The sequence below is a fragment of the Triticum dicoccoides genome, chromosome 6B (assembly GCF_002162155.2).
Source record: "Triticum dicoccoides isolate Atlit2015 ecotype Zavitan chromosome 6B, WEW_v2.0, whole genome shotgun sequence".
NCBI classification, from domain to species: Eukaryota; Viridiplantae; Streptophyta; class Magnoliopsida; order Poales; family Poaceae; genus Triticum; species Triticum dicoccoides.
The window spans coordinates 502,077,483-502,090,731 of NC_041391.1; the positions used below are offsets into that span (position 1 = coordinate 502,077,483).

The 13,249-nt window shown below is 43.6% G+C and overlaps 1 protein-coding gene across 1 annotated transcript; it reads left to right on the forward strand.

Annotated features, from left to right (window-relative positions):
• The first annotated feature begins 9,908 nt into the window (after positions 1-9,908).
• On the forward strand, positions 9,909-12,528 carry LOC119323615 (protein RMD5 homolog). Its single transcript, XM_037597310.1, has 3 exons — positions 9,909-10,023; positions 10,118-10,192; positions 10,936-12,528. The coding sequence occupies exon 3, from the start codon at positions 10,970-10,972 to the stop codon at positions 12,128-12,130; it is 1,161 nt and encodes a 386-aa protein (XP_037453207.1). The 5' UTR covers positions 9,909-10,023; positions 10,118-10,192; positions 10,936-10,969; the 3' UTR covers positions 12,131-12,528.
• The last annotated feature ends 721 nt before the right edge of the window (positions 12,529-13,249 follow it).

Sequence of the window (13,249 nt, forward strand, 5' to 3'; positions counted from 1 at the left end):
CATTGATGCCGGCCTTTGTGTGGAAGATGTGGCATCGTTGGTCTTCTTATTGTTGATGTTGAAGAGTCAAGACTTTGGAGACAACGAGAGCGGGGCTCGAATCCTCATTACAAAAGATTTGATCATCTTCATCCTCGTTCACGCGCCGGTGCATGGCCACTTTCTCAAGAGCTTCCATCTCCTCATCACTCATGGAGACGTAGGTGCCATCGTTGTTGAGGATCATGGTGCGCTTGTTTGTGCATTCATACGACTTGTGGCCTCGACCGCCGCAAGTGAAACACTTGAAGGAGCTTGTGTTGACGGTCTCATTGGTCGGAGTAGATGATGAAACACGCAGCTTGAAGTTGCTTGTAGTAGGAGGAGGACGACTTGAACTTGTCGAAGTTTTCTTGTAACTAGACTTGTCGTCATTGCTTGTAGAAGGCTTGGTTGATGTAGAGGTTGGAGGGGTTGTTGGAGAAGCCGTAGGTCTTGGATGAGTACTTGGCGTACTTGAAGTCATCTTGCACTTGACGTTCCGCCTTTGTAGCTTGATGCACGAGCTTAATGAGGTTGTTGTAGGGTTGGAAGTCGGCAATCTTCTTGATGGGATGATTGAGTCCATTCAAGAAACGTGCCATAGTTTGCTCATCATCTTCCGTGACATTGGCTCGAATCATGGCTATCTCCATTTCCTTGTAGTATTCTTCAACACTCTTTGTTCCTTGCTTGAGGAGTTGGAGTTTCTTGAAGAGATCGTGGTTGTAGTATGTGGGCACAAAACGTGCTCGCATGACTTCCTTCATTTGAGCCCAAGTGGTGATTGGAGGTTCACCTCTTGCTTGTCGGCGCTCAAGGACTTGTTCCCACCATATGAGCACATAGTCTTGGAACTCAAGTGATGCCATAGCGATCTTCTTCTCTTCCTCATAGTTGTGCAAACGAAAGATTTTGTCGACCTTCAATGCCCATGAGAGGTATTCTTCCGGATCATTGCTTCCATTGAACTTGGGCATTGTGAATTTGAGCTTGCCATAGCGTTGCTCTTAATTGTGTTGTTGGCGATGGTGATGATGACGCCCTTGGCGATGAGGGTAATCATCCTCATGTTGCTATTAGCGTAGAGGAAGTCCATGATCAACTTGCTCTTGTTCAACATGAGGTTGAGGTGGAGCTTGACGAGCTTGTGGAGGAGCTTCAGGAACTTGACGTTGCACTCGCGGTTGGTAGTTCCTCTCTTGGATTTCTTCTCGAAGGGCTTCCTCTTGATTGCGCCGTTTGTGATTGCGGTTGGCAATGGCTCGACTTGATTCTTGAAGGGCACGTTGCGCCTCAAGAGCTTGCGCTTCACGTTGTTGTTGTTGAAGACGTTGAGACTCGGCGTCTTGTTCCTCTTGATGGAGACGCGCTCATTCTTCCTCTTGGCGTCGTTGTCATTGTCGTTCTTGAGCTTGAGCAAATGCAACTTGATGTGATGGAGGACGAAGTTCTTGCTCATCGACTTGCTCTTGTGAATGCTTTCCATGGAGCGGATTGCGAGATGCATGACGGTCTTGACGTGCGGCTCGTCGAAGAGTGTTCGATGACGGTGTACTTGAGCCGGAGAAGGAGTCGTCGGAGTGTCGACTTGAGTGGCTCCGTCTTGAGTATGAAGTTGAAGGAGGATGGTTCACCAACAAGGCGCGGATCTCGTCCATTCGTGCATCATTCTCTTGCTTGTGAGCGTCGAGCTTGTTGTCAAAGTAGTCCTTAGTACGTTGCTCGGAGAGTCGCAAGTCTGTGGCGAGGTTGTCGATGCGTTTGTTCATAGCTTGTTTCTCTTGATGCAACGCTCGTTGTGCACCAAAGAGGTGGCTCTTGGTGACGTATGATGACATGTCGTCGTCTTGCTCGATGAAGAGTGGGTTGGTAGAAGTACTCGGCCTATCCATCATTCCAAGCAAAAATGTGAGTGGTAGAAGGAGAAGAACTTATACCAATGTACCTTGACCGATGTTGACGATGAATCAAGTTCACTCAAATGCGGGCAATGAAATAGCACTATTGGTACCAATTCTTGTCGGTTCTCACACCTACACAAGTAAAAGCTTATGGTGGAGCTTGGTTAGGATGGTGGCACAAAATTTGATGCAATTGTAAGTGAGCTTCAATAATGTTGGAAAAGATTCACAAATTTGCAAATGCAACAAGTAGACCAAGCAAGTAGTGATACACGGAAACACACACGCAAATAGATAAGTGGGATTGTGCAAACCAAAAGTGAGCCAAAATGTGGAATCCATGAAAATGCTCTTGTTGCACAATACTCGAGAGACGCTAGCACGATTGCATAATAGGCGGATACGGAACTTGTGCACAACCTACTAGGCAAAAAATGGAACGATCTCTATCCCAAGTATGCTATATGTATGGTATTTCGGTGCTATGATCCAAGATGATCGAGTATGACAATCTTAATTTAGTGTGATGCTATGGTTCTTGCTTATGAGCTCTTTGCTTATCTTTCCTCTTTGCTTAAAAGCTTGGGTGGCTCTTTCACTTTTGAGCTCTTTTCTCATGCAAAACTTCACGAACCAAGATAGCATTTGTGTATGCTATGACAACTTTGTGACGCAAAAGTTGATGGCAAGATATGCACCACGATGGTATGGTATGTATGCTATGTAGGATGATCACTAATGTGCACAAGTAACGTTGCCGACAATACTCAATGGCTAGTCTCGATGGGTAAGCTACACAAAAGTAAGGCCATGTGGGTATCAATGCAATTGCAAGGTATGACAAAGATGTCGTCGAAGTTACCGTCCTTGGCGATGATGAGTAGTCGATGGAGATGAGCGGTGGTGATGTTGACGTCGAACCGTACCTATATAGCCGAAACACAATAGGACACGGGAACCACAACCCAAAATCTCAAAGACCAAAACGTGTCAAAATCGACATAGGAGGTAGCGGTGAGCGGTGGTGGTGCTTGTGGAAAGCGTTGGGGGTATGCGGAAGTAAGCGTGGGCACCGGGGCAAAATTGGGCGAAACTATGCGGAAATGGCGCGGGGGATTGGAGTTGCTGCTGCCAGGGGCCGGATGTCCGGGCCAGCTGCCGGATGTCCGGGACGCCGGATGTCCGGTGGACACGGGCGGATGTCCGGGCTCCTAGATCGGGGACGAACACGATGAACTCCACGGGAAAAAGGGCAACTCCGGGGCAAAATTCGGACGAATTGGTGGATGGAAATCGCGGGAGAGATGGGGAAAAGCTAGATCCACTCGATGCAAAGCAAATCCATGGATCAAATCCAACAAAACTTCATCACACCAACAAATCACAAAAAAAATTGGGGCTATTTTTGGTGGGGAATTTTCGGATTTAGGACGAAAACAACAAAATCAAGCTAGAAAACACGGGGTAGGGGCTCCCAAAACATGATCAACGTGACTCATGATACCAAGATGATGTAGGGCGGAACCCTAGGGGCCGATCTTTCATGTTTGGAGAGGATCCTACAGGGAATCACGAAGAACGCGCGGAAGAACACGAGGGAAATCACGGGGGAAAACAAGAGAAACACTCAACCGACAAGGGATTGATCACACAAGGGCTAGATCACCGAGGCACAAAGTAACACGAGATCCAAAGTCAACAAAGGACGATACAAGAGTAACCGTTCTTCTCCGTGGGGAGGTCTTGATTGTCTTCTCCGGTTGGAGGCCTTCAATCCGAATGGATCTTCTCCGAAGAGGTGTGGTCCCTCACGTGGAGTTGATCCGGTACGGATGAGCAATGTTCTATCTCAAATGAGCTATCACAATGCTAACCCTAAAACATAGGTGGGGATGGAGTATATATAGTCTAGGGGCTAAGAGGGGTACATGGGCCTCGGCCCTACACTGTTCGCACACAGGGAAGGCTGGATGTCCGGGCGTCGGGCCGGATGTCCGGTGGCTCGCGAGGGGCCGGATGTCTGGGCGGAAGGGCCGGATGTCCGGGCTGGTGAAGATGGCCATTATGTTCTCTGGATGGGCGACGCCGGATGTCCGGTCGGAGGGGCCGGATGTCCGGTGCTTCGGGAGGCGCCGGATGTCCGGGGTGATGGTCGGATGTCCGGGCTGACGGGGCAACCTTCTGTGCTCCCTGGACGCCGATGCCAGATGTTTGGGCTTTTGGCCGGATTTCCGGTGAGGGGGGGCGGATGTCCGGGCTGGACGCCAGATGTCCGGTCCCTGGAAGTTGTTCTTGCCTTCTTCCGTTGGTTCTCTTCTTCCATGGACTTGGGGTCTTGACCATCTTCATGTGCATCCTCGGGAGGGTCCTCTTGGTACCTAATCATGCACAACATTCCGGATTGAGGTAGTAGCCATGTCTCGAGAGGATCATGTGATATATCACTAAGGAGGGAAGTCACCTTGGTCTCGAAAGCTCTAGCTCGTGCTCTAGTCATGGGTCCTCTTGGTGCTTGGTGAGACGATGGAATGTCCATGGGGATGACCGAAGGATGCTCCGCATCAGAATTCCTAGTAGGACTCCTCCTCTTGGGGCGCGCCCCTAGGGCCGGCCGGCCTCCCCCTCCCTCCTTTATATACGGGGGCAGGGGGCACCCTAGAACACACAAGTTTCTCTTAACCGTGTGTGGTGACCCCCTTCACAGTTACACACCTCGATCATACCATCGTAGTGCTTAGGTGAAGCCCTGCATCGGTAGCATCATCATCATTGCCACTTCGTCGTGCTGACGGAACTCATCCTTGTCCTCAATTGTATCAAGAGCACGAGGGACGTCATCGAGTTGAACGTGTGCTGAATGCGGAGGTGTCGTACGTTCGGTACTTGGATCGGTTGGACCGCGAAGAAGTTCGACTGCATCCACCGCGTTATTGAAACGCTTTCGCTTTCGGTCTACGAGGGTACGTGGGCACACTCTTCCCTCTCGTTGCTATGCATCACCTAGATAGATCTTGCGTGATCGTAGGAATTTTTTTGAAATTACCGTGTTCCCCAACACTTCCCCCATGCGAGCATTCTCAGCCTTGATATCCTCCTAAACCTTAGTCATTTGCTCATGAAGCTTCGTCTCCTTTGTGTTGCGCTCCGCCTGGTTTTCCGCGATTACCGTGGTTTCCAAGAGTGTTGCTAAGGTGGCCATCAACTCCGCCAAAACCTGAGCCGGCGGTTTGTATGAACCAGCCGTGCCAGGAGCCGATACTAAAGTGTCGGTCCCTATCATGACGCCTGCTACTGTGGAGCCTTGAGCCGACACAGTCCCTGCCATGTAGACGGTTGCCCGATGCTGATGTTTATGAGTTTTCCTCTGAATCTAACATTCAAGAACCATAGCAATTATAGCACAAAATAATAATAATTACAAATGTGGAAATAAAAAAATAACATTTATTATTATTACCTCTAGGGCATTCCAACTGCGCGTTGTAGGCGGTGTTCGGCATGACCTCGGTGGAGCTCCAGGACGATGAACATGATGGGTGTGACTCACGGGAGCTGCAACACGATAGAGGGCTTTGGGCCTGGGCCCTCTATGGTCGCGCAGCTGGTCAGGCCGATGTAACAGAGTGCGGCGAAAGACAAAGGACACGGTGACGACGTCGGTTTCTTCCTTACCTCGTCGGAATCGAGAGACTGGCGGCGATGAAGGTCGGGTGTTGACGTGGGCACCCTACGGGTAGTTTTTGGACATGGACATGACGTCAAGGGCATGGGAAATGCACATGGTGAGATAACGAGGCATGCAATGGCTTCTCTAACCGGAATCGAGTTGTATGTGATGGAGATAGAGGCGGCGGCGACGTCGTCGATTTGCTGCCGCCTTATGGAGTTTGGGTATGGATTTTGGAGGAAATGATGAGGGCGATGAGCAGAGGGGGGGGATAAAAGGCCACGGTGGCACGACCAATCGTGCATAGGATGGTGGTGAACTTGGGTGAGCCGGCCGTGGGGGGGTGCACCGGGTCGTGCGTGTGTGCGCATCAGCCGAAGGTTAGGGGTGAGGCGTAGGGCCGAGCTATCAACGAGAAGGAAAGCCAATCATGTGACCGTCTCAAAACAGTTGAATTATCTGTTTACATCCAATTTAATTTATTTTTGGAATGTGACAAATAGGAGGCCATCGTACATGCCTCCTACTCATTAACTTTGTGTTTTTTTAACCACAGGTTGGGAGATACTTATTAATCTCATGTTGTCTCGATGAGGGCAACAAAGTCTTCACATGTTTTAAAAAATGCGTATATATAGAAATTGTATGTACACAAAAAATCCTAATTAAAAAATCAAGATTATTCAAAAGTACATGAATGAAGTAGAATTTTCTTTAGGGGTACTAATGAAGTAGAAGTAGAAAAACAGAGTAATACAATAAGGATGTTGCTAGGAATATGAATGAAGCACTTTTTTATAATATCAAAAAGTATATGAGTGAAGTGTCATTTTTTCCCATGTGTATAACGACATTACACCTTCTACTCATTCGCTTTGTCTTGTGTGTAGTAACTGCATGTTGAGAGATACAACCTAATCTCAATCGCGAAACACAATAATACAATAACTATGTTACCAACCCAACCTTTATGGAGAGTACGTCGTATCATTTATAGCTCACAGGTAGGGGACTCTATTTGGCGCAGTGCGCACAGGGATGTGGCTAAACCCGCACCCCCACTCTCCAAGTGCGCCCTTTTGGACTGCCCTGATGCGGTCCCCCCTGTTTCCTTCATCGTTTTTTCTTTTTATTTCTTCTCTTCTATTTTTTTCTTTCTCAAATAAATTGAGATTTCACAAAAGTTACGTAATTTATTTATTCATTTACTTGAGAAAAAATATTCCAGGAATCATAAAATGTTCACGGATTGGAAAAAGGTTTGTGACTTAAAAAATGTTTTGATATTAAAAAACATGATTTTGAAAAAAGAAGTTCAGGGAATCGAAAAAATCTACATGAAATTGAAAAAATGTTTGCAAATTCATATATTTTTTAAAACTTTTCACCAAATTCAATAAATCTTTGTCAATTACAAAAAAGTTTACCGATTCAAAAGATATTCATGTATTAGGAAATATTCATGCCTTTCAAAATTGTTTGTCAAAAAAATGTTTGTGAAATTCAAAATTTGTTCCCCCAGTTTATAAAAAAATGCTTGCCAATTCAAAAACAATGTTCACTTATCTCATGAAAAATGTTCAGAAATTTGTGATTGTTTGTTCACTCAAAATATGATCCAAATTTTGAAGATTTCGAAAAATATCCACGAATTCAAAAAATAAGAAAAATGAAAAGAAAAAAACAAATGAAATGAAAAATAAAGAAAATAACAAAAATAAAAAGGCAGAAAAAAACGATAGGAGAACACACACAAAAAAAAAAGTTTGGGAAAGTTGTACCCTTCCCAAAACCTGAAAGACTAAATGGACCGGGCCAAATTACGTAATGGCGTGGGGGAGGGGGGAGCTCATAGTCGGAAATCCCTATTCGCCGCTCGCTGCGGCAAAATGTCGGGCTAGCGCAGCGAGCTACAAAACCTGGGCCGGCCCACTTATACGCGTCCAACCGGTTTTGGGAACCTTCTAGAAGGTTCCCTGAACCGGATTTTTTCCTGTATCGTTTTTTTCTGGTTCTTTTTCGGCTTTCTATTGTTTTTCATTTCACTTTTTTCGTTTCTGTTTTTTTTATTTTTTCTTTGTGTTTCATTTTCTTTTTCAAGTTTTTTTTTCTTTCTCAGAACTTGTTTGCAGTTTTACAAAATGTTTAAGATTTTATTTTTATTTCTTTTTCTTTTCTTATCTTTATAAAAAAAACCGAAAATTTAAATTTCTTCATGTTTCCAGAAAATGTTCAGTTTTTGAAAAAATGTTCTCAAAATTAAAAATCTGTTCTCGTTACCCAAGAAAGTACAAAATTTTCGAAATTCAGAAAATGTACCGGATTTCAATTTTTTGTTCACATATTAAAAATATGTTCGCGCTTTCAAATTTGTTCGGGATTTTTGAAAATTGTTCTCCGTTTCAAAAACTGTTCTCAAAATTCAAAAACTGTTCGTACTTTAAAAAAGATGTTCATACTTCCAAATTTGTTCAGGATTTTTCAAAATTGTTCTCTGTTTGAAAATTTGTTCTCAGGATTCAAAACATGTTTGGGAATTGAAGAAAATGTTCCAGCTTTCCTAATTTGTTCACAAATTCAATGATAGTTCATGTTTTTCAATTTTGTTCACAAATTCAAAAAAAATTCTGGAAGTTTAAAAAAGTGAACAATTTTTTTGTCCACAAATTCAAGAAATGTTCCCTTTTTCAAAAAAATTCACGTCATCAAAATGTTCCTGTTTTACAAAATTTGTACGGAAATTCGAAAAATATTTTTATTTTGAAGAAAATATTCATAATTTCGAAAAATTCAGTTGTAGGAGGTCGTCGATTCGACCCTTTAAATTGACTGTAGTTTTTAGAATTTTTAGCGAATTAATGTTTAACATTAGTCTTTGTCATATATGTCTTTACCTCTCGAGCTGCTAATTGAACATGAGATGGTCTACGTCGCAGTGGGTCGCACGGCAGGCCAATAAGTCCGAAGTCGCGTGTCCGAGTTCAGCGCTAGCGCGATTTTATTTTTTGCGATTTTGTCATCTCAGGAAAGCGCTGTCGCGTACCACTGTAAATGGGCCAGCCCACGCTAGCCGCTCCTGTGCGAAGCGCCGGCACTTTGCCGCAGCGAGCGGCCTATAGAAGCTCCCCTCATAGTCGGCGCCTTAAGCGCCAGCTAGGAGAACCGGCGCCTCTGCAGACTGGGCCGGTCCACTTTGTGAACCGTTGAATTACAAAAATCCGAAAAAGGTTCATAACTTAAAAAAAACACGGTGATCTAATAAAAGGTTTAACAAATTTTAAGAAATTTCACGGATTTGGAAAAATATTTCACTAATTTGAAACGAAGTTCATAAATTTTGCAAAAAAGTTCACAAACTTGAAAAAAGATCATTGATTTTAAAAAAATCATGGGTTTGAAAAAAGTTCATCAAATTTGAAAAAAAAGCTCATCAATTTGAAAAATGTTCATTAATTCGAAAAAAAATCACAAATTTAAAAATAGTTCATTTATTTTATAAATAGAATAGCAACATTGAAAAGTTCACGCATTTATCGTTTATGAAAAAGAGTAAGAAAAAATTGAAAGATGTAAAAAGAAAAAACGAACGGAACCGTTCGAAAAAACAGTAAGTAAATCAACTGAAAAGAAGGTAATCAGCCATGTCCAATGAAAGTGGATGGGTGGTTATTGCGTCGTACTTGAAACCAGCAGGTCACTGGTTCGAACCGTAGTGACCTACGCACCAAATCAGGGTTGGCCTTCGCATAGGCCAGCGCAGACACCCCGCATGCGCTTTGTGCCGGCCCATTTCGAGGCAATTATAGATTATTCGTTCCATTTGTTCCTTCTTATTTTCTGCTTCTGTTTTGTTGTTTTTCTAAAAAAAATGTTCCAGATTTTCAAAAAGAAATCACAAAAAATGGAAAATGTTGGTATTTCAAAAGAAGTACAAGAATTTTAGGAAAAAAACTGAGTTTCCAAAATGTTTGCAAATTTTAAGAATCTGTTCTGAATAATATTTGCCTATTCCAGAAATATTCACGAATAAAAAAATTGTTAGCGTATTAAAATTTTGTTCCCAAAGTAAAATAATGTTCTCAATTCAAAAAATGTTCACAAATTTAAAAGATTCCCACTTTTAGAAAAATGTTCATTAATTTGAAGAAATTCATAAAAAAAGGAACGAAAAACAGATGCAAAAAATAAAAACGAATGAAGACAGACAGAATAAACGCAGAAACATACTCTGAGATTCTGGGCATTAACGAGTATCTAGCCCATTAAGCTGATCCAGTCGTCAAGGACTGACTCCTCGCTAAGTCTTACCTAACTGGCCCATTAAATAGATCCAGCCGCCAAAGTGGGTCTAGGGTTCGTCGTTTCGCCTAGATTGCTTGCCGGAACAGGACCCCTCCAAAACCGCCACAGGTCTTCTCTCGCTCTCGCGTTCAGGTAATCGTCCTCTCCGGTCTCCCTCTTTATTCTTGGTTCGATTAGGTTATATCGCCTCCTATGCATTCAGATCAATCCATCAACCTCATCGCAGGTCCTCTCGATTTCGCCCCGTCCTTCTCCTCTGATCCGAAGGCGAATTGCGTTTGCTTGTGAAGAACAAAGAGAGGTTAGTGTTCTTTTATCAGTTAGGGAAACTTAGGCCGCCGTTTATGAGTAGATTCTGCGGTGAGGTTTTGTAGAGAACATACTGTCTCGTAGGACCAAGTGATAGAATTTTGTGTGTTCGTGGTCTGTGATGAGAACTGCAATTCATGAAGCGCGCATGTGGTGGGCGTTGTTAGGAACCTAGCATCTTGGGAATCTACACTGGTATTTTCTAGAGTTGCAATTGTGAGTCGGGATCCAAATCAAATGTCCAGAATTTGTGGGTGTGATACTGCAACCCGTTTTATCTTCTTGCCCAGTTCTCTTCGTATGGTGCTGCCAAGCTAAGTATTGTTGAACTGCTATGTGCACAGCCTGCGCATTTGATTTCGGTTTACATCACTTTGCTGGGAATATGTCGAATCGTTATTTTGTATTTTCGTCTATACAGACTACAGAGTTAAATAGAGAGTTTGTGTGTGATGTGGTGACGCAATTTGTATTCGTTCATCTCAATTTCTGTTGAACACTGCTCTGTTGGTAGAAGAATCGCATCTGTCAGTTTGCTCCTTATTGATGATAAGTCTGCAAGGCTACCTTTTGAAGAGTGTGTGTTCTACATAATTACTTCTATCCCACTGATCTGAATGTGTTGCTTGTAATATATGATGTGATAACTTTGGTACTTGAATCTAAGGTTCATTTCTTTGCAACCTACTGTTTTGACTTTTGACTGATCAAATTATCTTCCATTTTGTATAACAGGTGCTGAAGCTGGGGCATGCTCTAATAGTCGGAGATGGAAGTAGATACACTGAAGAATGAATTCGATCGTGTTGTTAAAAAGCAGAAACTTGCATCCTCGAGAACTATAGATTTGATAAACCAAATCGAGAAAGAAATTGAGCAGGCTATCGGTGCTATCCAAGAAAATGGCACAGATAGGGATGCTGCATCAAATCTGAACCATGAAATTCTTACTAATCTGAAGAATACACTGAAAGAGTTGGTTCCAGTGAAGCAACTTGAGAGCTGCCAGAAAGAAATGAACACTGCACTTGGCAAGTGGGTCAAGACCACCGAGAAATTCTTCATCAATGATATTTCAAAAGCTTACAAGAATGTCGACATGGAACCGCATGTACTTAATGAGATTATTGCAAACCATCTATACCAGGAGGCATTATTTGACATAGGTGACAACTTTCTTGGAGAGGCCAGTTGCTTAGCATCTATAAAACTGAAACAACTGTTTCAGGAGATGTATGAGATTTGTGGTGCGCTGCGGACTGAGAAATTTGAGCCAGCTCTGAGTTGGGCAATGAAAAATCATGATGCACTACTGCAAAACGATTCCTGTCTCGAGCTTAAGCTTCACCAGTTGCAGTTTGTTGAGATACTCAAGCAAGGAAAAAGAGATGAGGCTCTTCAGTATGCTAGGGCATACCTGGCGCCATTTGCTACCACACACAAGGATGTAATCCAGAAGCTGATAGCCTCCATATTATGGGCCGGGCGCCTTGACCAGTCACCATATACAGAGTTCTTAGTACCAACTAACTGGGAGAAGCTAGCTGAGGAGTTCGCTCAACAGTTCTGCGATCTGAAGGGTCAATCCTCCACAGGTCCTATGGGCATGACAGTTGCAGCTGGAGCTGAAGTGTTGCCAATTCTTCTTAAACTGATGACGGTACTAACTGCAAAAAGGGAGTGGCAGTCTATGAAGGAATTTCCTTTCCCATTGGACCTCCGCAGGGAATTTCAGTTCCACTCAGTGTTCATCTGTCCTGTGCTTCGTGAGCAAGGTAGTGATGATAATCCTCCAATGCTTCTTCCATGTGGGCATGTCTTGTCGAAGCAGTCGACCGCAAAATTATCAAAGAGCAGCTCCCGGTCTTTCAAATGCCCATATTGCCCGTTTGAAGCATTGGCATCTGAGTGTAAGCGGCTTTATATCTGAGGAGCTCCCGGTCTTTCAAATGCCCATATTGCCCGTTCGAAGCATTGGCATCTGAGTGTAAGCGGCTTTATATCTGAGGATTTGTTACTCTATGATTAGCCATTTGTGTGCACCAGCCTTTGCTATCTCTTTTCCTGTCAACGATGCTACGTTCTTTTATCACCTCCCTGATAATGTCAAATCTTCGTTGACACTTGCAAAGGTAATACGTTATACTCAGGGTGCTCAACTCTGCTCATGTCTTGTATATAGAGTATGAAAGAGATGTAATAAGAACACATTGGATGATTTATTCTCTTGATAGGGCCATGGGGTGATTTTACTGCGTTTGATTGACTTGGAAGTGCCAGCTTGTTTTTTTCAGAGAAATGAGCTCTCTTTTTTTGTGGGAAGGTCTATTTTTTAATCAGCTCCTTTAAGTGATGGTATTAACTTGTGATGCTAAGGATGTGTTTGGTTGAGCTGTAGATTCTTGAAAAGCTGCTGTGGAAAAGCTGGAGGTTGTTTCGTTAAAACGACTGTGAAACTGTAGATTTAATTGTGAATTGTCTAGTGTCCCTGGGTCGGAGTGAATATGTTTATATGCTAATTGAGTGTAAAGCGGTGATATGTACATTTGTAGGTAATTGAACTATTATTTTGTAACTTAGGTGATTCATAGCTAACACAGGAGCATAGCACTATTTGCAATTTCCAAAAAACCACAATCCATTCACACATTTACTTGAAAATGCAATAGAGAGCAGCAATATGTAACAACTACTAATGAAAATGGATTCACAATACACAATCTTTGGCTATTAGTAGTTAAATAAAAACAGAAAAAAATCATGAACAGAGAAGGATAAATGGGGACGAGGGATGAGGGAGGGGAGATGGAGGGAGGAGGTACGAGGGGAGATGTCCGAGAGGGCCAGTACCGCCGCCGGCCGGCCGGACTAGGTCGGCTGTGTTCAGGGGAGGATGGAGGAGGGGCGAGAGGAGGAAACCAGAGGGACAGTGTACCAGCGCCGGCGCCGTCCGCGCCGACGCCGGCCGGACGGGAATAGGACCGCCGTGAACAGGGAGGAAGAGGAATGAAGGAGTGAGGAAGGGAAGGAAGTAGATAAGAGGGAGAAG